This window comes from Trypanosoma brucei (genome assembly GCF_000002445.2).
Source record: "Trypanosoma brucei brucei TREU927 chromosome 11 chr11_scaffold01 genomic scaffold, whole genome shotgun sequence".
Classification (NCBI taxonomy): Eukaryota; Euglenozoa; class Kinetoplastea; order Trypanosomatida; family Trypanosomatidae; genus Trypanosoma; species Trypanosoma brucei.
In genome coordinates, this window is record NT_165288.1 from 3246492 (window position 1) to 3271648 (window position 25157).

General features: G+C 44.4%; 6 protein-coding genes across 6 annotated transcripts, besides 49 other annotated features; all 6 read left to right on the forward strand.

Moving 5' to 3' along the window:
- The first annotated feature begins 10 nt into the window (after nucleotides 1-10).
- Nucleotides 11-37: a microsatellite.
- A 29-nt stretch (nucleotides 38-66) lies between these two features.
- Nucleotides 67-102: a microsatellite.
- A 277-nt stretch (nucleotides 103-379) lies between these two features.
- Nucleotides 380-415: a microsatellite.
- A 5-nt stretch (nucleotides 416-420) lies between these two features.
- Nucleotides 421-440: a microsatellite.
- A 180-nt stretch (nucleotides 441-620) lies between these two features.
- Nucleotides 621-659: a microsatellite.
- A 453-nt stretch (nucleotides 660-1112) lies between these two features.
- Nucleotides 1113-1153: a microsatellite.
- A 543-nt stretch (nucleotides 1154-1696) lies between these two features.
- On the forward strand, nucleotides 1697-3094 carry Tb11.01.4230 (protein kinase, putative; the record flags this gene model as incomplete). Its single annotated transcript, XM_824210.1, has 1 exon — nucleotides 1697-3094. The coding sequence occupies one exon, from the start codon at nucleotides 1697-1699 to the stop codon at nucleotides 3092-3094; it is 1398 nt and encodes a 465-aa protein (XP_829303.1).
- A 244-nt stretch (nucleotides 3095-3338) lies between these two features.
- Nucleotides 3339-3368: a sequence feature (AT_rich).
- Nucleotides 3369-3430: 62 nt separating this feature from the next.
- Nucleotides 3431-3565: a sequence feature (T-rich).
- Nucleotides 3566-3741: 176 nt separating this feature from the next.
- Nucleotides 3742-3778: a microsatellite.
- A 173-nt stretch (nucleotides 3779-3951) lies between these two features.
- Nucleotides 3952-3990: a microsatellite.
- A 52-nt stretch (nucleotides 3991-4042) lies between these two features.
- Nucleotides 4043-4092: a microsatellite.
- Nucleotides 4093-4290: 198 nt separating this feature from the next.
- Nucleotides 4291-4344: a microsatellite.
- Nucleotides 4345-4593: 249 nt separating this feature from the next.
- Nucleotides 4594-4633: a microsatellite.
- Nucleotides 4634-4673: 40 nt separating this feature from the next.
- Nucleotides 4674-4698: a microsatellite.
- Nucleotides 4699-4841: 143 nt separating this feature from the next.
- Nucleotides 4842-4888: a microsatellite.
- A 198-nt stretch (nucleotides 4889-5086) lies between these two features.
- Nucleotides 5087-5221: a sequence feature (A-rich).
- A 54-nt stretch (nucleotides 5222-5275) lies between these two features.
- Nucleotides 5276-5308: a microsatellite.
- A 133-nt stretch (nucleotides 5309-5441) lies between these two features.
- Nucleotides 5442-5482: a microsatellite.
- Nucleotides 5483-5556: 74 nt separating this feature from the next.
- Nucleotides 5557-5641: a sequence feature (A-rich).
- A 120-nt stretch (nucleotides 5642-5761) lies between these two features.
- Nucleotides 5762-5790: a microsatellite.
- Nucleotides 5791-5908: 118 nt separating this feature from the next.
- Nucleotides 5909-5964: a sequence feature (T-rich).
- A 14-nt stretch (nucleotides 5965-5978) lies between these two features.
- Nucleotides 5979-5999: a microsatellite.
- Nucleotides 6000-6144: 145 nt separating this feature from the next.
- Nucleotides 6145-6180: a microsatellite.
- A 55-nt stretch (nucleotides 6181-6235) lies between these two features.
- Nucleotides 6236-6257: a microsatellite.
- A 1-nt stretch (nucleotide 6258) lies between these two features.
- Nucleotides 6259-6329: a microsatellite.
- A 77-nt stretch (nucleotides 6330-6406) lies between these two features.
- Nucleotides 6407-6460: a microsatellite.
- Nucleotides 6461-6623: 163 nt separating this feature from the next.
- Nucleotides 6624-6645: a microsatellite.
- A 15-nt stretch (nucleotides 6646-6660) lies between these two features.
- Nucleotides 6661-6688: a sequence feature (AT_rich).
- Nucleotides 6689-6835: 147 nt separating this feature from the next.
- Nucleotides 6836-6888: a sequence feature (GA-rich).
- Nucleotides 6889-6912: a microsatellite.
- Nucleotides 6913-7047: a sequence feature (GA-rich).
- Nucleotides 6920-7052: a sequence feature (A-rich).
- A 95-nt stretch (nucleotides 7053-7147) lies between these two features.
- Nucleotides 7148-7190: a sequence feature (T-rich).
- A 247-nt stretch (nucleotides 7191-7437) lies between these two features.
- Nucleotides 7438-7467: a microsatellite.
- Nucleotides 7468-7611: 144 nt separating this feature from the next.
- Nucleotides 7612-7689: a sequence feature (T-rich).
- A 160-nt stretch (nucleotides 7690-7849) lies between these two features.
- Nucleotides 7850-7932: a sequence feature (A-rich).
- Nucleotides 7867-7963: a microsatellite.
- Nucleotides 7964-8192: 229 nt separating this feature from the next.
- Nucleotides 8193-8212: a microsatellite.
- A 273-nt stretch (nucleotides 8213-8485) lies between these two features.
- Nucleotides 8486-8511: a microsatellite.
- Nucleotides 8512-8586: 75 nt separating this feature from the next.
- Nucleotides 8587-8611: a microsatellite.
- A 319-nt stretch (nucleotides 8612-8930) lies between these two features.
- Nucleotides 8931-10385, forward strand: Tb11.01.4250 (protein kinase, putative; the record flags this gene model as incomplete). The annotated part of the gene is made up of 1 exon (XM_824211.1): nucleotides 8931-10385. The coding sequence occupies one exon, from the start codon at nucleotides 8931-8933 to the stop codon at nucleotides 10383-10385; it is 1455 nt and encodes a 484-aa protein (XP_829304.1).
- Nucleotides 10386-10556: 171 nt separating this feature from the next.
- Nucleotides 10557-10628: a sequence feature (T-rich).
- A 188-nt stretch (nucleotides 10629-10816) lies between these two features.
- Nucleotides 10817-10852: a sequence feature (AT_rich).
- Nucleotides 10853-11595: 743 nt separating this feature from the next.
- Nucleotides 11596-11655: a microsatellite.
- Nucleotides 11656-11858: 203 nt separating this feature from the next.
- Nucleotides 11859-11915: a sequence feature (CT-rich).
- A 723-nt stretch (nucleotides 11916-12638) lies between these two features.
- Nucleotides 12639-12709: a sequence feature (GA-rich).
- Nucleotides 12710-12729: a microsatellite.
- A 157-nt stretch (nucleotides 12730-12886) lies between these two features.
- Nucleotides 12887-12914: a microsatellite.
- A 493-nt stretch (nucleotides 12915-13407) lies between these two features.
- Tb11.01.4270 (tyrosine phosphatase, putative) lies at nucleotides 13408-15864 on the forward strand (the record flags this gene model as incomplete). The annotated part of the gene is made up of 1 exon (XM_824212.1): nucleotides 13408-15864. The coding sequence occupies one exon, from the start codon at nucleotides 13408-13410 to the stop codon at nucleotides 15862-15864; it is 2457 nt and encodes an 818-aa protein (XP_829305.1).
- Nucleotides 15865-16967: 1103 nt separating this feature from the next.
- Nucleotides 16968-17006: a microsatellite.
- A 90-nt stretch (nucleotides 17007-17096) lies between these two features.
- Tb11.01.4280 (hypothetical protein, conserved) lies at nucleotides 17097-18320 on the forward strand (the record flags this gene model as incomplete). The annotated part of the gene is made up of 1 exon (XM_824213.1): nucleotides 17097-18320. One exon carries the CDS (start codon nucleotides 17097-17099, stop codon nucleotides 18318-18320), a length of 1224 nt encoding a protein of 407 aa, XP_829306.1.
- Nucleotides 18321-19813: 1493 nt separating this feature from the next.
- On the forward strand, nucleotides 19814-21520 carry Tb11.01.4290 (hypothetical protein, conserved; the record flags this gene model as incomplete). The annotated part of the gene is made up of 1 exon (XM_824214.1): nucleotides 19814-21520. One exon carries the CDS (start codon nucleotides 19814-19816, stop codon nucleotides 21518-21520), a length of 1707 nt encoding a protein of 568 aa, XP_829307.1.
- Nucleotides 21521-21613: 93 nt separating this feature from the next.
- Nucleotides 21614-21637: a sequence feature (AT_rich).
- A 337-nt stretch (nucleotides 21638-21974) lies between these two features.
- Tb11.01.4300 (hypothetical protein, conserved) lies at nucleotides 21975-25055 on the forward strand (the record flags this gene model as incomplete). Its single annotated transcript, XM_824215.1, has 1 exon — nucleotides 21975-25055. The coding sequence occupies one exon, from the start codon at nucleotides 21975-21977 to the stop codon at nucleotides 25053-25055; it is 3081 nt and encodes a 1026-aa protein (XP_829308.1).
- Between the last annotated feature and the right edge of the window lie 102 nt (nucleotides 25056-25157).

A 25157-nucleotide genomic window follows, 5' to 3' on the forward strand; every position in this document is an offset into this window, starting at 1 on the left:
ATGGGCTCCTTTTGTTTGTTTGTTTGTTTATCTGTTTTTGCTGTCGGTGCTGGTGTTGTCTTATTAATATATATAAATATATATATATATATATATATATATCCTTCCTTCGGTATCATATTTTCTTTTTGTTTGCTTTGTTTCCTTTCTTCATGTCACTTGTTTCCAATATTACTAAGCTCAATTCCCGTTCTAATCCCTCTATTTCCCTCTTCTTTTCTTAATATTTACTGTCAATTCCCTTTTTAAAGGTTTACCACCTGTAATGGCTGCGTTTCGGTAGTCATTTAGTGAGATAAAGAAGAAGGCGTGTGAAGCGGGAGCCAAGTGACGATGAAAAGGGAAAAGGAAAAAAGGGAGGAGTAGTGGGGTGGTGGAAAGGAGGAGGAGGAGGAGGAGGAGGAGGGGGAGGGGGGAAATAAAACAAAAACAAAAACAAATTTTATAGTTTTATTCCCTAGCGTCCAGGGAAGTATCCGCTTTGTCCCCAGAATCTGAGTCCTACTGGCAACTTTAGTCAGGTACGCTAATGTTGGGCAACCCTTGTGATCGGGAAATTTGTTCTTTCTCTCTTGGAATTCAGTAGTAAGGTTAAACGCCTTCACGTATATATTTACTATACACAAATACACACACACACACACACACACACACACACATTTTCTTTTCCTCCCTCCTTCCCTCCCCATACACGTATACCTTTCCGAACCGCACACTTCTTTCTCCGCCATACTCTGCGTGTTGTGTGTGCATTACTGCTGTGCCAAGGTGTGACATTACGAATGGTTCTATTTTTGATCGCTTACTTTTACACAGCACTTTGCCGTTTGTCAACGTGAACACATTGTATGCTACGTATTTCTCTACCGTCTTCACTTCTTTCTTTACTTCTTATCCTGATTTTTCTTCACAATTTTGTAATCAAATCATCACTAGACTAGAGGTAACAAGTTTGCTTAGAGGAAGTTAACAGTTGGTGAAAGTTAGGAAGGAAAGTACAAGGGTAAAGTGAGTGTCAAACAAAAGAGTCCGCGTTAAACCTAGCGTAGGTACCCGGAGAAAGAAAAGAGATTAATAAGGAGGTGGAGGTTGAGGTAAAGTTTCAAGCGAAAAGAGAGAAAGAAAGAAAGAGAGAGAGAGAGAGAGAGAGAGAACGAAAGAAAAAAAAAGGATACCTTTAACTTTTGTACCTGTGGTGGATCGACGGAAGGGAGCATCAAATAAAGGAAAAGGAGGCAGCTTTTCATTTCCTTAAAGCAACAGGTGTGAAGGAGACACAAAGTTTGCAACCAACTGGTGGGTCGTATATACGAGGCCCTCAGGTGCGCACACATATAGGAAGGTTTACGTGAGAGGGAAGAACTACTTTATTGTGTTTCTTCACCTCCCTTCCTTTGCTGTTGCTGTGCTCCTTAACCATCGTTCTTTCAACGATCACATCTAGCGCTTGCGCGTATTTTTTTTTTTCTTTTTTCGGCTGATTCACACATTCAGACGGTGATTTTTTTTTTGTTTGTTTGTTTCCTTTAGAACACTGCATTAACCCACGGCGATTTCACCCGAAGAGTGAGAAAGAAAACAACAACACCCGAGGAGACGAAGACAAAGCAAGACACGGAGAGAAAGTACGGCACTTGCTTCGTCTGATAGATCACTAAAACAAGAAACAAAGAGTATTTACTACAAAACAACCACAATGGATAGCATAAGCTCTGGTCTAACCCACAGAGCTGGTCTCCAGCAATACCCCTCAGGACTAGTAAATGTCCACGTAAACAACAATCCCAAAATCAACAACGGCGCATGTTCCAACATGACACCGAGGGAATCCACAAACAGCGCCCGTCGTTCGGGAAGCAAACGTGACAGAGAAACAGCCGACACTGCTGACGACGGCCGCAACAAAAACAATCAATCGATCACAGGAACAACCGCCACCACGACGAGTACTGCAAAACACAGCGAAATGCAACCACCACCAAAGAAAAAGAAGGTGACGTATGCCCTGCCAAATCAGAGTCGTGAGGAGGGTCACTTCTACGTTGTGTTGGGAGAAGATATCGATGCATCAACGGGTCGCTTTAAAATACTATCGCTGCTCGGTGAGGGTACATTCGGGAAAGTTGTGGAGGCATGGGACCGGAAGCGGAAAGAGTATTGTGCGGTAAAAATAGTACGTAATGTGCCAAAATACACTCGCGATGCGAAAATTGAAATTCAGTTCATGGAACGTGTTCGACTCTCCGATGTGGAGGACCGTTTCCCTTTAATGAAAATCCAGCGTTACTTCCAGAATGAAACGGGTCATATGTGTATTGTGATGCCCAAGTACGGACCATGCTTATTAGATTGGATAATGAAACATGGTCCTTTCAATCATCGCCATTTGGCACAGATTATCTTCCAAGTTGGTGCGGCACTGGATTACTTCCACACGGAACTTCATCTCATGCATACGGACCTGAAGCCGGAGAATATTCTAATGGAATCTGGTGATACTTCGGTAGACCCAATGACACACAGAGCGTTACCCCCTGAACCATGCCGTGTGCGCATTTGTGATCTCGGCGGTTGTTGTGACGAGCGCCATAGCCGCACAGCAATTGTGTCAACACGTCACTACCGCAGTCCTGAAGTTGTGTTGAGCCTTGGATGGATGTATTCAACAGATCTGTGGTCGATGGGATGTATCATTTATGAACTTTATACTGGGAAACTGTTGTATGATACTCATGACAATTTGGAGCACCTGCACTTAATGGAGAAGACGCTTGGACGCCTTCCTGCCGACTGGTCTGTGCGGTGTGGCACGCAAGAGGCTCGTGACCTCTTTACTGCTGCAGGTACGTTACAACCATGCAAAGATCCCAAACATATCGCTCGCATTGCACGTGCCCGCCCCGTGCGGGAAGTTATTACTGAACCACTTTTGTGTGACCTCATTCTAAACTTGCTGCATTATGACCGTCAGAGGCGTCTGAATGCTCGACAAATGATGAGTCACGCGTATGTGCATAAATACTTTCCCGAGTGCCGCCAGCATCCCAACCACGTGGACAACCGCTCTAAACTCCCCCCAACACCTGTCATGTAATCCGTTGTTAACTAATCTGTGAGATGTTCATTTGAACCATTGGCTGTGTGGTGTTAACATCGATTGTATCGGGTTCTGACGCAAAGTTCCCATGGTTTTGTTCCTTTTGTGGCAATTACAATTTTTTGATACTTTCGACTTTCCGTTACGGTGGAGGATTGGGAAAGTGCTCCTTTGTCTACCTTTGCGATTTTGAAGGGGCGTAACTCCATCCTCTCCTGAAACTTTTGCTCCTCTCTTTTTGTTTATATATATATATTTATTTATTTATTTACTCTGTATTGTACCACTTTAGAAGCGTCGAGAGGGTTTTGTTCACCGAAATTTGATGGTCTGTTTCTTTTGTCTGTTTTTTTTTTTTGCTAACCTTTGTTTTGTTTTTCTTTTCTTTTCCTTTATACCTTCACCTTACTTACACAGTTTTCTTTACTCCTCTTTTTTTTTATTTATATTTGCTTCGTTTTTTTTTTTAATTGTTGGGTTTCCACTTTGTGTCCCTTATATATTTGTATATTTATTTAATTTGATGAGCGCCTTCGCATTGTGGACTGCTCGCTTCCTTATTTCCTCTTTTTTCCTTTTCGTGTTCCCCCACGCTGCACTACACGTCAGCTGCGGCTTACAAACCACTTACCCATCATGCCGGATGTGTGTGTATGTTTTTGTGTGTGTGTGTATGTTTGTATTTATGAAATCATATGGGAGAAGTAAAAGCAACAACAACAACAAAAAAAAAAAGAAGAAACGTTTGCACGTGTACTTTCCTACGATAACACTTCAGTTCGCTTCTGTGTTCCTCTTGTGCACTCGCTTTCTCCATCCTTCTCATGTCTGATGATATCTTTTATCTTGTCCTTTTTTTTTTGTTGTTGTCGATGTTGTCGATGTTGTCGTTGATTAGTTCCGTTGGTTCATCTACTTGTTTTTTTTTACTTTCATTTGGATGTATTTTTCTTTCTTTTTTTTTTCTTTTTTTAATTTTTTTAATTTTTTTTTTTCGTGTGTGTGCTTTTCGGTTGGAAGGATATGAAGCGGAGGAAGTAGTGGTGGCGTGTGCACGGAATTTATGTAAGGAGGGCTCACATCAAAGCAAAGCGGACGGGATAAGACATGTGAAGAAAAGGAAGGGAAAAGAGCGGATATAAGGATGGAGGAAAACCAAAGATTTTACAAAAGGTGAATGAAGATATCAATATTTGTTGTTGTTGTTGTTGTTGTTGTTGTTGTTGTTGTTTTTTATTTTTGTTGTTTTTTTTTCCCTGTGCATTTCTACTGATCCCGATTTCATCTTCGAGGCACATTTTATGCCCACTTTCTGCTTGTTTTATTACTTGCTGCAACATCGTGTTTTGGATCAGCGCAGAAGGTGAAAGAAGATTCATAAACACACATGCCCGTACATGCATATTTATTTATTTAGCATGTACGGGTGCCGCTGGTAAAGGGGAGGAGGAGGGAAATGAAAGAAAGGGACATGCGGTGACTCTTCGTTTTTTTTTAAAAAAAGTAAAAAAAAAGTAAAAAAAAAGTAAAAAAAAAGTAAAGTAAAGTAAAAGGAAAATAAACGAAACATTTGTGGTTTTTTTTTTCCTTTTTTTTTTTTTGATGCTACCAGTTTGGTGTTGGCGACTTCCCCCGAGAGGCTCTTCACACATAAATATATAAATATATGTGTGTGCACCTCATTTATGTTTATTTTGCCGCATCTCGCTCACGTGTGCACTTTTGCTTGGTTTATTTTTATACCTTCTTTTTTTTTTTTCTTTTTTTAATTTTTTTAATTTTTTTTTTTTTGTAGCTCCAATTTCTGTTTTGCTGTTTATATGTCATAACTTCTGTCGCGCTGTCTCCACATCTATTTGTCACTTATGTGCACGTGATGCTATCAGATGGGCGTGTGTGATCTCTTTTCTTCTTTTTTTTTCTTTACTTTTTTATCTTCCCGTTAAATTTAATCATTAATGCGTTCGAAGGGGATTGAGGGTGCGGTGGAAATAAAAACAAAAAAAAAATACATTCGAAAGCAATTAAACAACAACAGAAAGTTAAAAAAAAAAAAAGAGGAGTGAAGGAAATAAGTCGAGAGAGAGAAAAAGGTGGAAAGGTGGAAAGGAGAAAAAGAAACAATGAGCGCCTTTTCACAGCTTTTGACGTGTGACATTAAAAACTCATGCGGATACGTTGTTGTTGTTTTCTTTTGTTTTCTTTTGTTTTTGTTTAATGTCTTTAATGCCTTTCACACATGTAGAAAATACAAATACAAATACAAATGAGCAAACACATATACGTACGTTTCATCACGGGAATGGGACAATTGTAACACTATTGAAGGGAGGGGAAAATACTGTTTTTATTTTTATTTTTTATTTTTTTTTGTTTGTTTGTTTTGTCCCCCTTTATCTCCTTTCGTTTATGATCTTAATTAATCACTAGATGGAGAATAAACAATATTTTTTTTTTATAAAAAAAAAAAGAAGAGAGAGAGGGAAAGTAGGAAGGGAGGGAGGGGGGAAAAACAAAAAAAAAGGAAAAAAAACAGAGGGAAAAGGGTGTATGAAGGTAACAAATAACAAAAACGAGACACGAAACGTATATGTGATGTAATGTAATGAAGTAAAAGTAAAAGTAAAATGAGGAAACAGGCTGGGGAAATTATGAAAAGGAGGAAAAAACAAAAACAAAAACAAAAACAAAAAGAGGAATGAAGTTATGACGTGAGGGAAACACTCATGGAAATATGTATGGAAAAGAACAGAGGGTAAGAGGAAATTTTGTATATGTGAGGGATTTGAGTATACTTCATCTGTTCCTTCCTTTTTCTTTTTTTTCTTTTTCTTCTTTTTTTATATTTTCCTCTTTGTTTATTCTTTGGCGCCCTGTTCCGTGATTGATTGATTGATTGATTTGTTGTTGTTTTCTTTTTTTTTCTTTGTTTGACTTTTTTCCACCGTTATTTGACGTGTGGTTTTCATGTATAGCATTTGTGGATGTGTATGGACTTCATCCGCTGCACTCGTCAATGTGTCTGAATCCCTGCATGCCTGTACGGGTTATATATATATATATATATTTATTTATTTATTTATGATTAAATTTATAAATACAAATGCACAGTTACTCACGAAAAAGGGAAAGAGAATTTATATATATATATATATATATACGTGTGTGTGTGTGTGTGTATTTGTATTTGTATTTGTATTTGTGTTTGTGTTTGTGTGTATCTGCATGTGTGGTTCCGTCTGTATTTCCCCTTTTTCTTTTTCCTTTTCTTACGTGTGAGTTGTGATGGTTTTTTTTTTTTTGGTTTGCGTATACATATATTTATATATATATGTATGTGTGTGTGTGTGTCTGGCTGTATGTGTTTGTTATGTCGTGTTTTTTTTTTCTGTATTTGTTTTGTTTTGGTCGCTGATTCTCTTTCCCCGCCTCTTCGTACCACCGTTTAGAGCCGCGGGTGCGTGTTTCCACGAGATTAGAGCGGGAAAGTGTAAGGGAGGAATGAGAAATTTGTTTTGTTTTTCTTTTGTTGTTGTTGTTGTTGTTGTGTAGCGGGGAGGATCTTTTATTTAAAATTTTTTTTTAAAAAAAGAAATATGCATCCGCACACAAAATGAATTTTTTGTACACATGAAGGTATTATACGCACAAACAAATATTCACTCTGGTTCCCTATCTTACATCATTGTATTTATTACTCGATTTATGGAAACAGAATAAGAAGGAAGCAATGAAAAAAAAAATGAGGTGAGGAACAATAAAAACGGAAGTAGAAGGAAGAAGGGGGGAATTATATATATATATATATATATATAGACAACTAAAAAAAAAAAAAAGATGAACGAGTAAAGGAAGGAGGATGAAAAGAAAAAGAAATGGCAGGGAGAAGTCTTTTTAAAGGAAAAAAAAAGAGAAACAACGGCAAAAGCAGCAGAAAAGAAGAAAAGGAAAGGAATTAATTAATTAATTAATGAAGGCAGAAGTTATACATATATAAATACACGAGTAAATATGTATTATTGTGTGAACTCCTGTTATTGTTGTTGTTGTTTTCCTTTTCTTATTCTCCCTTCTTTTTTTCTTTTCTTTTCTTCGTTGTTTCTCTCATCTCCGCGCCAACGTATTCCCTCACTGGTGTCCTCTTTTCCTCTTTCTTTCCTTTGTTTCCTCCGCGTCTTCCTTTTTTTTTTTCAAAAAAAAAAAAAGGAAAATGTTTGTTTGTTTTTTTAGAGAAAAGGGATGAGGGAGTGGATGACAGGAACGAGTGCCATGCGGGATGCATGAGTTAGTGTAGAAATTTCATATAAACCACTCACCCCGTATGCTTAACGAGGCGGCTCTTATTATTATTATTATTATTGTTATCATTAGCATGACTTATATATGTTCATTTTATATGAGTGTACGCCAAACTGTATATGCTTGTTCAACAGTTTTCTGTTCTTTGTTATCACCCTTGAAGGGGTATTAACGTTACACATTCTGACTGTAATTTTGGTCTTTTCCGAAAGCAATTTTTTTTTTTTAATCTTCTTTTCTTTTCTTTTCTCTTCTCTTCTCTTCTCTTTTCTTTTCTTTTTCTTTTTTTTTCTCCCCCCCCCCTGTTACGTTTTGTCCTACATTAATTTATTTGTATCACACGTATGTATTTTCCATAGAATGTGTGGGTAGGGGGACCACTCCTTCCTGTGTACTTGGCGAATGCACATGTTTGATATGTGTGTAGACATCACTTAAGGGTTTTAGGGGAGGAAAAAAAAAGTGAAGGTAATGCATTAAAAAGAAAACAAAATAATAATAAATACATAAATAAGTAAATAAGTAAATAAAAAGAAGCGGGGTTGAAACAAAAAAAAAAGAAACAAACTCGCAGCAACAAACGGAAAGGAGCACAAGGAAGCAGAAAACATGGAAAAGTCGTGCCGCCACATCGGTGCTTGAATGAAGGGCAACAAAAAGATCTGGCAGAGATTTGGTGGAAAATATGAAATAGGCATAATCTCGCCTTTCTCCACATTGATGTCATGTTGCCGTGTTGGTTAGTGCCATTTCGTAACTCTTATCCATTGTTGTTTTTTGTTTGTTTTGTTTTTTTAAAATAAAAATAAAAATAAATTCGTGGCAAATTTGTTGGACTCTTTATCCCTACTGTTTACTACACCACACTATTTACCGAAAATCGTCCCCTTCCTCTTAATCCCTTCTATTTCCAATATTTCTGCCTCAATGCTTAAAATATAAATTGTTACCAAAAGCCCACAGCCGTTACGAAACCTTTTAAACGGAAAGGGGGAGCAGACGGAGAGTGTGCTGGAGAGAAATATATATATATATATAAGAGAGTAAACACATACGAAAACAAGTGTGCGCGTGTGTGGACGATACGGCAAAGGAAAGGAAAGGAAAGGAAAGGAGAAAAAAAAAGAGAGGAACAGGAAGAGAAAGATATTAAAGATTGGGGGAAACCACAGGAAGAAACAGTAGTGTAAAGCAGCAGCAGCAGCAGCAGCAGCACCCCCCCCTGGCAACGAATACAGTTAGTAAACTAGTGATAAAAGAATTCTAATAAAAATAAGTAAATTACGACACACAGAGGTAAGAAATAACAAAAGGAGAGAAGGAAACGATTAAAGTGATAAGCGGTTATCATAATAAAAGTAATACGGTGCTGGGTAAACTGTTATCAATCACAAAAACAACAATAAAATAACTCACGAGTTTAGGGAAGCCACAAGGAAGGTGCCGCCATCACATTGTCGCTCTCGTCTGACTACATTTTTCTGTCAGCAATTTGTCGGACCATTTGTTTTTGGAGGAACATTTATAGAACCACATGGCTTCATACATAGCGTCAAACGTTAACTCATCCACCATTGCCAAGGGCATGAGCGGAGACACTGCGGGTTTCTACGGCAGCAGCACAACCGCAATGGTGCCGCCTCCAGTAGTGATTGCGTCCAAGACAAATCATCCAAAGAATCAGCAATATCAATCTACATTTCAGGCAGACGAAAGAGGAATCACACACCCCAGACGTTCAGCCAGCAAACGCGACAGAGACAACGGAATCGAACAACCCTCAGCAATAGACCAGTCCGCCACTGCAGCAAATAACAGTGCAGATTCTGCGGTCACACCCAAGTCGGCGCACGGCGTCACGTCATATGCATCTAATAAGAAAAAGAAGGTGACGTATGCCCTGCCAAATCAGAGTCGTGAGGAGGGTCACTTCTACGTTGTGTTGGGAGAAGATATCGATGCATCAACGGGTCGCTTTAAAATACTATCGCTGCTCGGTGAGGGTACATTCGGGAAAGTTGTGGAGGCATGGGACCGGAAGCGGAAAGAGTATTGTGCGGTAAAAATAGTACGTAATGTGCCAAAATACACTCGCGATGCGAAAATTGAAATTCAGTTCATGGAACGTGTTCGACTCTCCGATGTGGAGGACCGTTTCCCTTTAATGAAAATCCAGCGTTACTTCCAGAATGAAACGGGTCATATGTGTATTGTGATGCCCAAGTACGGACCATGCTTATTAGATTGGATAATGAAACATGGTCCTTTCAATCATCGCCATTTGGCACAGATTATCTTCCAAGTTGGTGCGGCACTGGATTACTTCCACACGGAACTTCATCTCATGCATACGGACCTGAAGCCGGAGAATATTCTAATGGAATCTGGTGATACTTCGGTAGACCCAATGACACACAGAGCGTTACCCCCTGAACCATGCCGTGTGCGCATTTGTGATCTCGGCGGTTGTTGTGACGAGCGCCATAGCCGCACAGCAATTGTGTCAACACGTCACTACCGCAGTCCTGAAGTTGTGTTGAGCCTTGGATGGATGTATTCAACAGATCTGTGGTCGATGGGATGTATCATTTATGAACTTTATACTGGGAAACTGTTGTATGATACTCATGACAATTTGGAGCACCTGCACTTAATGGAGAAGACGCTTGGACGCCTTCCTGCCGACTGGTCTGTGCGGTGTGGCACGCAAGAGGCTCGTGACCTCTTTACTGCTGCAGGTACATTACAACCATGCAAAGATCCCAAACATATCGCTCGCATTGCACGTGCCCGCCCCGTGCGGGAAGTTATTACTGAACCACTTTTGTGTGACCTCATTCTAAACTTGCTGCATTATGACCGTCAGAGGCGTCTGAATGCTCGACAAATGATGAGTCACGCGTATGTGCATAAATACTTTCCCGAGTGCCGCCAGCATCCCAACCACGTGGACAACCGCTCTAAACTCCCCCCAACACCTGTCATGTAATCCGTTGTTAACTAATCTGTGAGATGTTCATTTGAACCATTGTTCAGTTCTTTGAGGTTATGAGCGTTAAATGCTTTTATTCCCTTTGTGTCGGCCATTACTCTTTTTCCGTATGTGTGTGCGTGTGTTAGTGTGGAGGTGTTTCTTTATTTCATTCATTCCCCTGCCAAGTTGTTCTTTCTTTTTTGTTCTGTTTTTGTTTTGTTTCAGTTGTTTATTGTTGGTTCTACTCATTTTGTTTTTTGTTGTATGTGTTATGGCGTGCACACGTTGGTGTGATTAAGGTGCCTAAAGGTGATGAAGGGAGAAAAGGAGATGAGGGAGAAGTTTGTTTTTGTTTTTCTCATTTACAAAAATTTATTTGGTGAAGTGAGCAGGACTTCTTTATTTTCAATGTTTCAATGACTGCCCCACTGAGTAGTGGAGGTGGGTAATTAATTTTAAAAAAAAACAATGAAAAAAAATTAGAAAATGGTTGAGCGACCGAAAAGAAACCCCGCTTTTTCCCGATGCTGTTGCCGATTTTGCTTGAATCCATTGGTGTAAAAGTATTTAGTAAAATGCTCTGTTCGTTTTGTTTTTATCGAATGGAGAATAATTGTTTGTTGTGGTCTTATTATTATTGTTATCATTTTATATTTCTTCCTTGCTCCACAAATGTACACGCGCAGATCTTCCAGACGTTATTTAAGGAAAGAGAAAGTGGAAGATATGGTCGACCCTTCACCATTTCAGTAAAACAAAAAAAGAAAGAAAGAAAACTCGAGAAGCGATCGTGCGGCGTTTTTGCAAAAGAAAATATGACAGTGGTTAATAGAAGGAACTGACCAGCAAAAAAAAAAGGTTAAGTAAGCGAGCGGCAAGCGCATATTTGTTGAGGTTTCGATAAAAATATCAGAGATATGAATATGGATATGAATTCCAGAGGCAAGTGAGGATTTCCTGTTCTCGTGTTTCTCTGTATGTATTTCCTTTTTTTCTCTCTCTCTTTGCTGCCGTTTGCATTTGTGTGGATGAATGTGTCAGCACTTATTCGGTTTCTTTACTCCCCGAAAGGGGCACACATCGACATCAGTTTTGTGGCATTATCTCCGCCCATTGTTTCACTCTCTTCGTTTGTTTTGTGTTTTGTTCGTGCTTTTTTTCCACCATCACCCCCAACATTATCGGCACTCAGTTTTATATGCAGCATAAAATGGAGATGTTATCTTTATTATTACTGTTATTATTATTATTATTATTATTATTGGTTATTGTTATTGTTATTGTTCACCACTCCCTTTTCCTCCTCTTTTATACCTCCTTTTCTTCATCCCTTTTCATTCCCCTCTACAAACATTGAGCTGCAGTTGTGCTTCTCCCATGGCAGGCAGTTCTGAATATTCCTTACAAAGGCTCAGTTCTCAAACACACGTATGCGCGAACAGAACCATAAGCGATTGGTGCGCTTTCTGCTTCTTGACTTGCCGTTCGTTCCTGTTGTTTTTTTTTCCCCTTTCTCTCTCTCTCTGTCTGTCTTTCTTTCTTTTTAATATGCCAGATGCGAGAGCGGGGACAAACGCCTTTAAAGTTGTCTAGGTGTAATTTTTTTTTTTACCCTTCTTTATATCTTTTGATTGTTTGTCTGTCCGTTTTATTTACATCCATTTTTAGACAAGTGGTTAATCCTCATTAATCACTTGTGTCAGTTCCCTCCTCCTCCTCCTCCTTTTCGCTCTTGTGTTTTCGTTTTATTTTTCCTGTTACTTGGAGAACACCCCGCACCAAAACCAACGCGATTTCTGTTTGTTTGTTTGTTCCATTTGGTGCATTTGTGTTCGAATGCAGGTTCATATGAAAATACTCACCTCTTTGCTCGGTTTGGTTTGATGTCGTTTTTATTGCTGTTGTTACTTTTTTTTGATGTTTTTATTTTTCTTTTCTTCTTCTCTCCCCTCCCTTTCTCTCTTCCGTTATTATTACCATCACCAACCACCATTCGTGTTCCCAGAAAAATACCTTTTGTTGAGGTTTAAGCGGCTTTGTGTACTGGTTTTCCTTTTGTGCATATATGTGTGCACGTGTGTTTCTGTGTTTCGGCTTGCCTCCAATAATTTCATCCCGCTCTCCCCGCTCTTTTTTTCTTCCCCCTCCCCTTTTGCCATTATTCCTTTCTTTCGTAGCCTTCTTTTCGAGTTTCTCTTCGCCCATCCTCATGTTTCTTTTTTCTTTTGTTTTTTTTTTTTGGTTCAATGCGGTGGAGTGAAGTGGCTCGAAGGGAAGGGGAAAGAAAGGGAATGTAGAAGTGAAGGGGAGACTGGAGTAAAAGGAAAAGGAAAAGGGAAGCGGTGCGGTGCGGTGCGGTTGGTGGATACAAATGTATTGAGTTTCTTAGGGCTCGAGGAGATGAACTTGTTTTTTTTTGGGGGGGAGGGGACATAAATATAAGAAATCAGGTGGAAGATACGGCAGGGGATTATTGAACTTCAAAAGAGGTTAGAGTCAGAGGGAAAAGGAGTGACAATGATAATAATAATAATAATAATAATATGGGAAGAAGTGGTGTGAGGATGCAGACAAAACTAATGGAAGTGTACCACCCCGTCGTCGTATATAGTGTGAGTCAGTTTGTTGAAGAATCGTTAGGATGTTTCATAGGCTCATTAGACCAAGGCAGCAAACGTTCCTTTTTTACTTTTTTTTTCTTTTGTGGAGGGTTAAACAAGTAATGGTGGCAGCCTTGCGTCACCCTCATTCCACACCACTCTGCCAAATCATCCACACACCTTTACTATCCCATCCTGTATGGATTTACGAGAGTGCGCTGCGTATGAGAAGGGTTTAAGTCAGTTGCATGATAGTAAGCGATAATGATGTGGGTATAATGTTCTGTCCTCACAATTCATACGTCTCCTGCCCTCAGTATTTTTTTTCTCTCTGCTTCCCTATTTTCTCTCGCTACGTGCTAACATTTTGTTGGTGCACTTTGTTTGGTCTTGCGTGCAGTGGAATAATAGGAACCGCATTTTCTTTATTAGGGTAGATGCCGAGGCCACTCCGAGAACTGTTGGAGCGAAAGCAGGCAATAGAGGTTATCCCTGGTGTACTGTACTTCACTTCAGTGAGTGAGCGACTGCATGATATTGAAGCGGAACTTAATAATTCCCCCACCCCGCAGGAGGACACATGTAATGTCAACAGTGCGATGAAGGCGCCTAATTTTGGGGATTTTGCATTCGCGGCACCGCCTTCATTGCATTCGGAAAGTGTCCCCAGCGCGGCAATTCAAGGGGCGAACGTGATTGGGGAAGATCTTCAAGTGAAAATTCCTCACGGTTTCCGTGGCAGTGTCGCTAACAACGCCGCGTTTCAACGCCGCCTGCGTGAGCGCTTAGGTGAAGGCGGTGGCTGCTACGGGGTTCTGGAGGATGACGCATTTTATTTCACCCTTGGAAACGGACCGAGATTTCAGTACCAACCATTTTTTGCTGATTTCGGGCCCCTAGGACTCGACTGCGTTACTGCACTTTCGAGATACTTGAAATCGCTGTTGGAGTTGTGCGCTTCCTTCAGGTCCGACGACAGTGATTCCAACCAAGAAATGAAGGCTTCACAGAATAATGTATTTGACTTTGTGCACTTCAATACAAATGAGTCGTTAAGCGGTGGCTTACTGTGGGGAGGTATAAGCGAACACGTTATTCCCGTCGTCTTCTGCAGTGGATTAGGCAACCATGAGCGAGCAAATGCCGCGTGCCTCCTTGCTTGCTTTTGTGTGGCTGGACTGCGCTGGAGTGCGGCTGAGACGTGGCGCATCTTTCAGGAGGCGTTTCCGCCGATTATAAGTTTCCGTGATGCAAGCTATGGCGTGTCAACCTTTCCGCTCTCCTTGTCGGACATCCTTGGCGGGCTGCAGCGTGCCGTGGAACTCGGTTGGTATGATCCCAATACTTTTGATCTTCAGGAATACGACAGGCTGCGCATTTATGACTGCTGTTGGATTATACCGAAAGCCTTGTTAACATTTTCTTCACCAGTAAGCGGGGATCCGAATCGGGACCCCGTGATGTATGCAAAACTGTTTCAGGAACTGAGGGTGGCGGGTGTCGTGCGTCTTAACGAGCCCCTCTACGATCGGCACGCGTTTCTTTCGCGCGGTATTCAGCACGAGGATTTGGAGTTCCCCGATGGAACCGCTCCGAACGATGCGATCATAAATCGATTTATGGAGGTGGTTGATCCCATTCTAAGCGTCCAACCGCCGGCGACGCACTCAGATGCGCGAAAGAGGGCAACAAAGGAGCGGGAAACGTCGGATTCAGTGGACCTTCATCCGAAGGGCAGAGAAGATGTACGTTTTCGTGGGAGGCTGAAAAGCGACAGCCGCGGTGGTGCGGTCGCTGTGCACTGCCATGCTGGTTTGGGTCGAACAGGAACCATAGCATGCACATATATTATTAGGCGTTATGGCTTCACGGCCCGCGGTGCGGTCGGTTGGACAAGGTTGTGTCGTCCGGGGAGTGTAATGGGCGCACAACACATGTTTCTGGAGAAGTTCGAGCGGAGGCTATTGCGTCCCGTTAAATCGCTCGATTTTCTCCATGCTCAACGTCATTTGCGAGTTGTAGGGTCGGGTGTGGTTAGCCATCTTAGCGCTTACTCATACCAAACTCACAAACTGAGGCACACATCGTCCATGAATGAGTCTGTCACATCCTTATCGCTTTCGCTGTCAGGGCTCTCGGGGCACTCCACGCGCTCACCCTCTGGCCAATGTGAGCCCCTTTCCCTCGCAACTCCCGCTCCATCAGCGAACATGAATAGGGTGAAACGCCCTTCACGTGTCGTTATTCGTGGTCGTAGCTCACAGTGTAGCACTTCGCAAGGGTCCCATGTGAATAACAACCGCCGCTCTCCCGTTGCCGAAGCTCTAAGAGCAAACCCCATTGCAGCATTACGAACGCTGGTGACAAATAGCGGCAGAAGTCACAACTCCACAGACTTAGATAGAGAAGAAGTGCGCCGTCTTCCCGACGGCGGTTGTGGTGATTCTCTGGGGACAACTACTGTATCCGGTGTGCCGCTGCATTCATCACTTCAAAGTCGGCGTCCTCGTGGAAGAACCTCGTGTGTAACCCCACCGCGGGTACAAGCACTTGTAAATGAGTCGCGTCGTCACTTGAATGCGCGACTCAGTGTATTATCCGTTGGAAATGAGGGGAAAGGTACGAGCCCGGACGAAAGATATGATTTGGCTCCGGAAGTGAAGTGTTGTCTCCCAACCGCCGTCGGCCCCAAGGGTGAAAACCTCCTCGCAGTAAACGCCACTGCACTCGGGTTCTTCGCTGCAACAGGATGTACAAACGGAGGTGCGAACCCCTTCACACCACGTGTGTGTCACACATCCCCACGCGAGGCACGGGCTCTCCCTTCCGCTCAGTTTCAAAAAGGGGCAGCAGACCCCGGCTGGGGAGGGCGGGTTGTATTCCTCCAACCTTAAGATGTTATTTTTGTGTGTGTCCATGCTCGCTGGTGAGATACTACGTGTGGTTTGTGCGTTGGCAAATGTGGAGGAGCGGTATTTATAGGTTTTGTTGTGGAGCGACTTCTGTAGTTATGTGCACTTTGAATTTTCGCTTTACAACCTCTGCTGCTTTAAATCTCTTTTTCTTTTTGACTGACTTAGACGGGACATGCCCGTCTGTTGTTCAACAAATCCTTTGTTCCTAGTTTGCTTCTTCCATTTTACCCTCTTCTTTATGGGATCACTATAACAACTGGTGAGGGCCCCTTTGTAAACCCCGGAGTTCCCCCCCCCCCTCCCTTGTTTTTCCTCATTGTTGTGATCCCGCTGTTTTCTCCCCTCTTTTTGTATTTTCTTTTGTTCATTATTCGGGCTCGTGGCGTCCTGCCCTAACGCATAGGCCAACATGTAATACATCCACTGCGTTGCATTTAATTGGAGTGCTTTTGTTCCTTCGACTTACATTTCCACCACCACCCCTTTTTGGCCCTGTTACCGCAACTCCATCCATTTCAGAAGTAAACTTTGTTCGAGCATTTCTACCGTATACCACGGTTCAGATAAAGTGAATTCAAAAGAAAACGTGGACCGAAGAAAAATACAAGGAATAAAGTGTGAATATATAGTTTTAGGTGCTCAGGTATGTATCGTTTTCCCCCCATTTCAATTCTGTTATTGTTTGTTTGTTTGTTTTTCTTTCTGCTGCTTTGTGTTCTTGTGGGTGTAGGGAGGGGTACCTTAAATTCTTAACAGTAACTCTTAAAAACCACCATCATTTGTATAACCCAGTGGTTGTGCGCGTAGTCGCCCTTTTTCTTCCCTCGTGTCGTGTATGAAACTGTGTATCTGAAGGAGTGGAAAGGAAAGAGAGAGGGGGGGAGAGACAAGATGCACCAATGATGCAGAGAAAATGACGTAAGTAAATTCTGTGATGGGCCTTTTTCCATTCAAGAAGACGGGATATACAACTCACATATTATGAAGCAACTGACTTGAGAAGCAGCACCGGTAAGATACGGCATGCATATACGCAGTGGGGACAACGTTTTGAGAGCATGCTTCCCAAGTAGTGAGGTTGCATATATATATATATATATATATACAAATGTACGTACATAAGTCTATTGAATAAAGTTCTTTGTTTTCTCACACTTTTTTATTTTCTGTGTTCTTTGCGCTTACTAAATTCTTGTCCGTTTGTCAATGCAATGTTGTTCTATATCACTCCCTTTCCTCATAGTGAAGTAATGAGAGTAGAGGAGCAACATCAGTTGTTTCTAGCAGCGAAGGAGGCGCAGTTGGTGCGCAATGAGGCAACACAAATAATTCTGTCAGATGCCTCCCACCACAGTGCTCTGCACGGTGCCTTCGTACGTGTGCTAGTGGAACTGCCAGATCAATCAGATAGCTACATCATAGCGCGTGTCGGAGCGGTTACGACGGGCGAACCATATGATGGATTTTCCCACAATACAAGCACTAGAACGGACAAGTATCTAGTTCTGGTGCTTCCACACAGTTTGGCGAGCATCAATGGGACGCAATACCAACTGAATAGTATCAGTAACTCACCAATGACGGAAGATGAGTTCAATCTCTGGCTCAGCACGATGCAAGAACCCGGAAGTGTGCCAGCTTGTGCGTACAGGGGCGTTGTTGAAGATACCGATGCCCATCTGTACCTTGAAAGCAGCAAAATCCCCTCGAGGCAAGAGCTGCTTGCAATTGGGGGGCGCATTCACGCCCTGGGCTCAGCAGCCAGTCAAAACAGCAGGAACCCTAACAGTCGTCGACGACGCTCTAACAATGGGTCCTCGGAGCAATCGCTTCAGCAACCGGAGTGGATGCCAAAGGAACAACAGATGGCGATACCCAGGATCTCGAGTGGAAATGGCGCTACTTTGGGCTCTATCGCGGGGATGCAGGACTACAGCGCTTTTATGGCAAATCCTACTGGAGGTGCAGGACCTCAAAACGGTGCTAACTTCAATCATACTAACAGCGATCCCTTGCCATCGACGGCGGGAGTTACAGAAGGGACCAACGAGCCCTCATTATTCGTTGAGCCGACAACGCCGCGGCCCGCGTCGGCGACAGAGCAGGAGCTAGATCTCCCGTCAAGACATCAAATCCGGCAAGACATTCTCAACAAACTGAATCACCGTAGTGTTGTCTTCCCGCAAAACATCGACGAATTAAAACTTTCACAGCTACGACTAGTGGAGCGGGATATGATTGAGTACCTTGAGCACGTACGCGATGTTCTCTCAAGCAAACAGGAAAACTGTGTCGTTTGTTTGGACCATGTGCCCACCGTCATATCGCTACCGTGTCGCCACAAGGTACTATGCCGTCTCTGTGCGTCGGCGGTTAGCACCTGCCCTGTGTGTCGCAGTCACTTGTTTGAACTGTTTGAGCCCAAAGAAATTTGATGCAGGCCCTCCTAGAAGGTCGCCGCACATCATTTCTCTGTTTACCTTTGCTTCTTTTTCTGTTCTTCTTCCCTTTGTTTTACCTTCTCTATATTCTTCAATGGCCCATCGTCTCTCTTCCCATTCCCATCCCCAATAAACCCCCTACACGCATACACACTTAACGGCCTTATTGTTTTGGTTGCTGTTGTCAGTCCTTTGTTTTATCCATTTTGTTTTCTGGCGTTTCTGCCGGACCTTGGTGCTTACAACGGCCGTTAGGCGGGTGGTGATGAGTGGGTAACATTAGAAGTGTTTGCGCATGTGCATCGAACTGTGGGGAAAAGAAAGGGCAGAGGAACGAGAAAAAGACAAAAAGGAGATGTGAAATAAGTAAACCAAGTAAACTTAAAAGAAAGACAAAAATGGGTAAAGTACCTTGTCAACATTGTGTGGAGCAATGCGAACGTGTGAATGGAAAAAGGAAGAACAAGGGAGTAAAATGCAAAAAAAAAAAAAGTCAAAAAGAGAAAGGGGAAAGAAACAAGTTGTGCCAATGGAACTGAGTAGATCTACACAGTGCCACGTTGCAGAGAGGACCCGCCTGTGTGATCTGTACATTTTCGTGTATATATATATATATACCAATATTTAAGACATGCATTTGTTTTTTTTATTGTTGTTCCTCTGGGGAGCCGATGTTGTTACCTATAGCAATTTAGGGAACACTTTTCAATCTGTGCATGCCTGTGTTCGCTAGCGGTTCGCGTGGTTGGACCCCTTCTCTCGGACGTCAGATATACATTATTATTATTATTTTCTTTCTTCTTTTGTCTGATTGTTTTTTGGTGTCACTCAATATATACTAGTATTGATGGCAAACGGGTTATCATGTTGAAAGGGAGGGGATGCATTATTTTATTTTGTTTCCCTTCCCCTTGTTGGTGGATTGCTTGCGCACTTCGTGTATGAAGTGGCGGAAGTGAGGATGACAAGCCACATTATTTTGTCTGGAGGAGCAAAGTTTTCACGGGCACATTGTGCTGAAACCCACTTAAAAAGTAAGTAATCCGTAGGGAGCACCGAGAAACAGTTGAGTGTCGTTTTCTTTCATAACATTTTGGCACCTTTCCGGCGGATCGGCAATCGATGCGCTTCGCGTGGAACTGTTCGAGGGACGATTGATATTTATTTGGCTTGCCGTCTTGACGTAAGGTCTTCTTTCCCACCGTAACATTGTTGTAATTAGCGGATGCATTGCATCCGTTTGTGCGCTATCACTGTCATCACTCAGGTTCTTTCGGTAGCGTTCATAAAACGAAAGGAAAGGTAGCGGGTAACTTCCATTATGGTGATGATTTAAAAGGTGTTGTGCACAGCGTTAAGGTTCAAAGAAGAAAAAAAATCATTTCCAATGAAAAGGTTGGGAAGGGCGAGTAGAGGGTTGCTACTCGCCGGGAGCATTTCTCCCCACGTGACAACTTGGCTTTGTGAGAACTAAGTGCACTGAATGTATGGGTGTCCGTGCCATTACTTTGTATGTTCTCTTTCTCTCCAATATCTTTCATTATCTTCATAGCTTGCCAATGGCTGAGATGACGGAGGCGCCAAGTACCGGTCACGCGAACCCGATAGAGGTTGATTCTGAGGCACCTCCAGGCATCGATCCGATGTACTATGCCCTAAGCCTTCTTCGCCGTCGCCGACTGGAGGAATGTGTTGCCATCTCTTCTCGCTCTCTCGCCACCCTTGTATCTAGTGGGAACTCAGCTGAGAAAAAGGTGTGTGGGCAAAGTCCAAACGATGGGCACATTGAAAGGACCGTCACGCGATTTTGGTCCATACAAATGAAGGCGCTTGCGCAGCAAAACTGGTTTGAGGAAATTGATGTGGACGACGATGGCGTTAACGACGTGCTCCTGGATGGCGAGCAAACCGTTCCATCGAATGCAACTGCGGTTGGTACATCACTTGGCGGAGGTCAGCCACCGGCGGCTGCGAATCCTGGAAAACCACCAAGCAGAATGTCTTGCGGTAAGGGTACAATGAGACCCCTTAGTAGCCGCTGCGGCTTTGCGCGACCGGGGACACACAGCGCTCGTCTGGGGAGTTCTTCCATGAGTCCTGTCACGGCACGACTTGCCCGTGTAGGGACGGCGTCGCTGCAATCGGTTCCGGGTGGAACACACCTAGACTTGCAGAAGCTGGACGTGGTAAAGTACGTACAGGACAAACCCATAGTAGCGAAACTGCTTTGTGATTATCTTTTGCATGTGGCCCACCGGCCACGAATGGTTCTGGAATTATGTAATTATATTCTTTCACAAGAAGAACAGCGGAACTGGTGGTGGCTATCCCGTCTTGGGCAGGCGCATTATCGTTTAGGACAGCTTCGCGAGGCAGAGCAGCAATTCAAGTCCGCCCTTGCATTGCAGGAGAACGTAATGGATGTATTGCGGTTAGCGAAGGTTTTTGTCCGCATGGATCAACCCCTTAAAGCATTGGAGGTGTTGTCAGGTGCCTCCAGCAAAAATGTGACGGATCACCATCTGCGTATCGCCATGGCGCGGCTGTACGAAGAGTTGCAGGATAAAGAGAAGTCCTGCGACATGTATCGTCGCGTGCTGCAACTAGACAGCACCAACGTAGAAGCAATTGCTTGTATTGCAGCACACCACTTTTATGAAAATCAGCAACCAGAAGTAGCCCTTCGTTTGTATCGCCGTTTACTGCAGATGGGAGTGCAGACAACAGAATTGTGGAATAACCTCGGTCTCTGCTGCTTTTACAGCTCACAATATGACATTGCTCTCAGCTGTCTCCAGCGGGCTGCAGCCGTCGCCCCCGATGACGAATCGCTGTCGGATGTATGGTTTAACATTGGGCACGTGGGAATTGCCACTGGGGACCTGTCCCTTGCCGAGCGCGCCTTTCGTGTTGCAGTGGCCGCCAACCCACAACGTGCCGAGGCACTAAATAACCTAGCGGTGTTGCAGCTACGAGCCGGGAATGTGGAGGCAGCGTACAGCGACATTACCATGGCACTCGCCGTGCAGCCCCTGCAACTTGAGTCCCTTTACAACGCAGCGCTTATTGCATACTCTTCGGGATTCTTTGAACAGGCATACGCACAGCTTCAGCGTGCGCTGGATGTGTGTCCCGATCACCCCGAGAGCGTTGGCCTTCAAGCAGAAATTCGAAAAATACTTGCGGCCCCCTAACTAAGCCAAGTTGGTGACCCTCAATATACGATCATACATGCATACTATAGATTATTATTCCAGCTGGTGCAAACTACCCTATCAGTTATACACAAATTTATATATATATATTTATTTGTACATATGTCCTTCCTTTTGTTTCTCCTTCCCTTCATGTGCTAGGTAACGTCGTATAGTCAAACAAAACTTGGCCCTTAGGAAATCTGTTTTTTTCTTTTGCACCCAATAATCTTTTCCTTTCCTCTATTCCTCCAACAGACAAGGTAGGGCCGTGCGTGTAACACTGTTGAGTGCGTCCCACATAGATACATTGCCAAATATCGCACAGCTGAGTTAAACTTTTGACATAGACGCATACACATAGGGAGACGGTTAGAGCAGGGACCACTCCCGGTATCCATAAATCCCCTATCCATAGAAAGCAAAAAAAAAAAGCGAACGGTGCGGCTGAGAGATGTTTTACGCCTCGGAGGAAGGGCTACGCACAGCTGAGTTAGCTGGTCGCATGTTCTACAACCTGGGTATCAATTCCCACGGTGAACTGCAAGACATACACCAACTTCATACGGGACACGTCGGTGGCGCCTGTCTTGACAATGATATAGAGGCGGCCTACTTGGGCGGTCGCAATAGGTCGTCCGCTTATCAGCCCTCAGGGCAGCGTTGCAAGGGCGATCCGAATGCGAATCTTGTTGTGGAGGTTGCGCGACGGGAGTCCGTCCTCAGGCAGGTGTACAATGACAAACTGCGGGGTAGCATTCAAGCCATTATCACCGCACTAGCTGATGAACTACCTCGCGACCACATCTTCTTGCAACTTTTGAATGATGCGTCAACACAACAGTACTGTCGCGTTCGAGTCGGAGAAGTCGTTGAAGCATTCCTCTTCTCAGTTCAGGCCCACCAGTACCACAACTTGGCTTCGGAGCTCGCCAAACGCGAAGTGGAGCTGCTTGCACTCGCATCGCAGTTGGAGATGGCAGAAAAACAACCACATGTGTCACTTACGCCGGGATCGGTTAAGTCAACACAAACTGAAAGCTACGAAGAAAGCAATGGTGTCACAGAGGAAAACACGCCGTCGTGTCGCGGCACGGTCGTCGGGGACGCGACCGACGCACAGGCCGAGCTGTTTGGGCTTCTTGATGAAATGACTAGAGAACATGAGCTTGCCAAGTTTCGCGAGTGCCTTTCAGCACCCACCTCATTACTAGAAACGGTGCAGGCCGTTGACAAGTATGCAGACAGGTACGAGTACCTTTCCGACATTGTTTCACACCTTTTTCGCTCCATTAGGTGCCTCGTTATGTACGCAGAGGGATCTCTTAATAGTATCTCTGCATTGCGTCGCGGATCTCATAACGTAAGGGGTGTTGGCGGGAGCCGCGGTGCGAGCGCGGGACGAGAGTCATCCTCACCCCAGTCGCCCGAACAACATACAACAGAAGAGTGGCAACCGCTCACTTTGGGAGGCTCTCCTCCTCAGAAGGAGCAGCGCGATTGGCAAAACGCAGAGGTACTCCGAGGGGAACGAAACAGACTAAGAACGCTGGTAGTCCGTCTGAAACACGCAGAGAGCCACTGCGGCAATCTTATTCAAAGTATGTCCACTTGCCATATGGACCTGCGCAAGCGAAGCGAGGTGGTGAAGCAACAGACGCAGAGGCTGGCACCGGGAAGCATATTAAATGTCTTCACCGACGTGTCAAGGGGAAATGAGGAGGTGCTGGAAAAACTGGATGGAAACATACATAAAACAATCGTGACAAGGCGTAACAAAGCTGATGAGTGCCACAAAGAGCAGCAAGAGCACCTCGTCCAATGCACTATTGAGCTTCAGGAGGCGCACAAATCGCTGGCGGTAGCAAGGCAGAGGCTGCAGGTAGAAACGGAGAAGCGGGAGCTGACGGACCAAAGGCTACGGGATGCAGTGAAGCAATTGAAGTTGGTGGAGCAAGAGTTACAGTTGGAGAGGGAGGCACGGGCCGTCATGCAACAAAAGTCTCGTGAAAGTGAAGAGCTTCCCGTGAGGCAAGCACTTGAAGTGGCCGAAGAGATGGACAGGCTGCGAATGCAACTGCGCGCCGAACGAGTCAGTGTTGTGAATCACCGCGCGGAAGCTGTGTGCGCGCAGCTTGAGTGTGCTGTACTGAAAGCGTATACCGCAAAAATGGACCTACTACAGCAACATGGTTACATGTGGGCAGTGTTAGAACAACGGCATGCAGTACTTTTGAGTCAAGAGGAACTCCGGCACACTCGGAATCAGGCTTCGTCGACCACGTTAACTTTACGGGAACAGGAAGAGGTGATGCAACACTGTTGCGAGGACTTGTGTCAGCTGTTGAGGTGCATGCAGAGGGATGAAGATCAGGTGGAGTCAAGGCAGCGTGCTCTGGAAGACGGAACGGAGGCACGGAGACTGGCTATGGTCGTGCGTAGCGATCGGGGCGACGATGAGAACGGCAAAAAGAATGACAGTGAACAGGTCTCGCCCTCATGCGACAACATTGACGGCCAGCAGCGGGTGGAGGAGGACCACGAGGAAGGGCAAGAGGCCGTATGGCGCCGCTACCGTACGCCCAAAACACTTCCGGGCGTGGTGGCAGGGCTTCAGATCACCTACAGCGCGTTGCAGCGTCGTCACCTAGACGTCCAGTCTATTGCAGATGCCGCACAGAGCTGTGTACAGCAGCAACGTGAAGAGCTCGCCTCGCTTCACGCTCAATTGAGAAATCTTGCCACCGATTACGGCAGGCAGCGAGAGGAACTGAAGCAGTTGTGGGACAAACAGGCTGAGTGGTCACAACAAGACACGCTGAAAGGCCTGCTTGCGAAACAAAAGTCTCTTCTTGCTGCAGTTGATAAAGAGCGCGAGGAACTCCATCGTCGGTGGGCGGCACTTAACGAGGAGTATCAAACATTAGAAAGGCGCAACTCGCAGTTGCATGAGCGATGTGCCGTAAAAGAGGTAGAAAATGCTCGACTTATGGGTGTCCTGCGTGTGAAGCACATAGCCCCCTCTACATCCTCGATTGGAAGCGATAGCACTTGTAATGACTGCTTCACTTCACAAACTGCCGATACTCTGCGCCCGTTACATATTTCGTCGCCTTTTAGACCTTCTGTAGTTGTGCCAACGGCGCCTTCTACGGATAATACTGGGTCGCCGGAGGCCTGTGGAGGTTCCGCGTCCCAAACACCACAAAAGAGAACAAGCGGAATCGTGACGGTTGCTACGACACCACTGAATGATCGACACGATGAACCGGTCCCGCTATGCGAAAAGCATCCACAAGTGCTCGGGACACCAGATTGGTCAAACAACGTTAGGAAAGTGCCCTCTAGGGTCACTGATGCTGGAAATGTGGTTGGAGAGGGCAGAATGGTCCTGCCGCAGCAAGAACAAGAAGTAGTGCGGCACGGCGCTGAGGCAATCCATAGTTGTGGAGGTTCCCCACCAGCCTGCCCGAATCCGTTAGCCGAGGGGTTAGGTGGTGGGACTGGCAACATGCGCAGGGGAGTGGTCGCTTGAGAGCGGCAGGCACGGCTCGAATATGTGGGCGGTGCGCTTACTTCAGTTGTAGGCTAGTACCACGTTGAAGGCGGTATGTCATGAGGTGCACCTTCGGGAAGA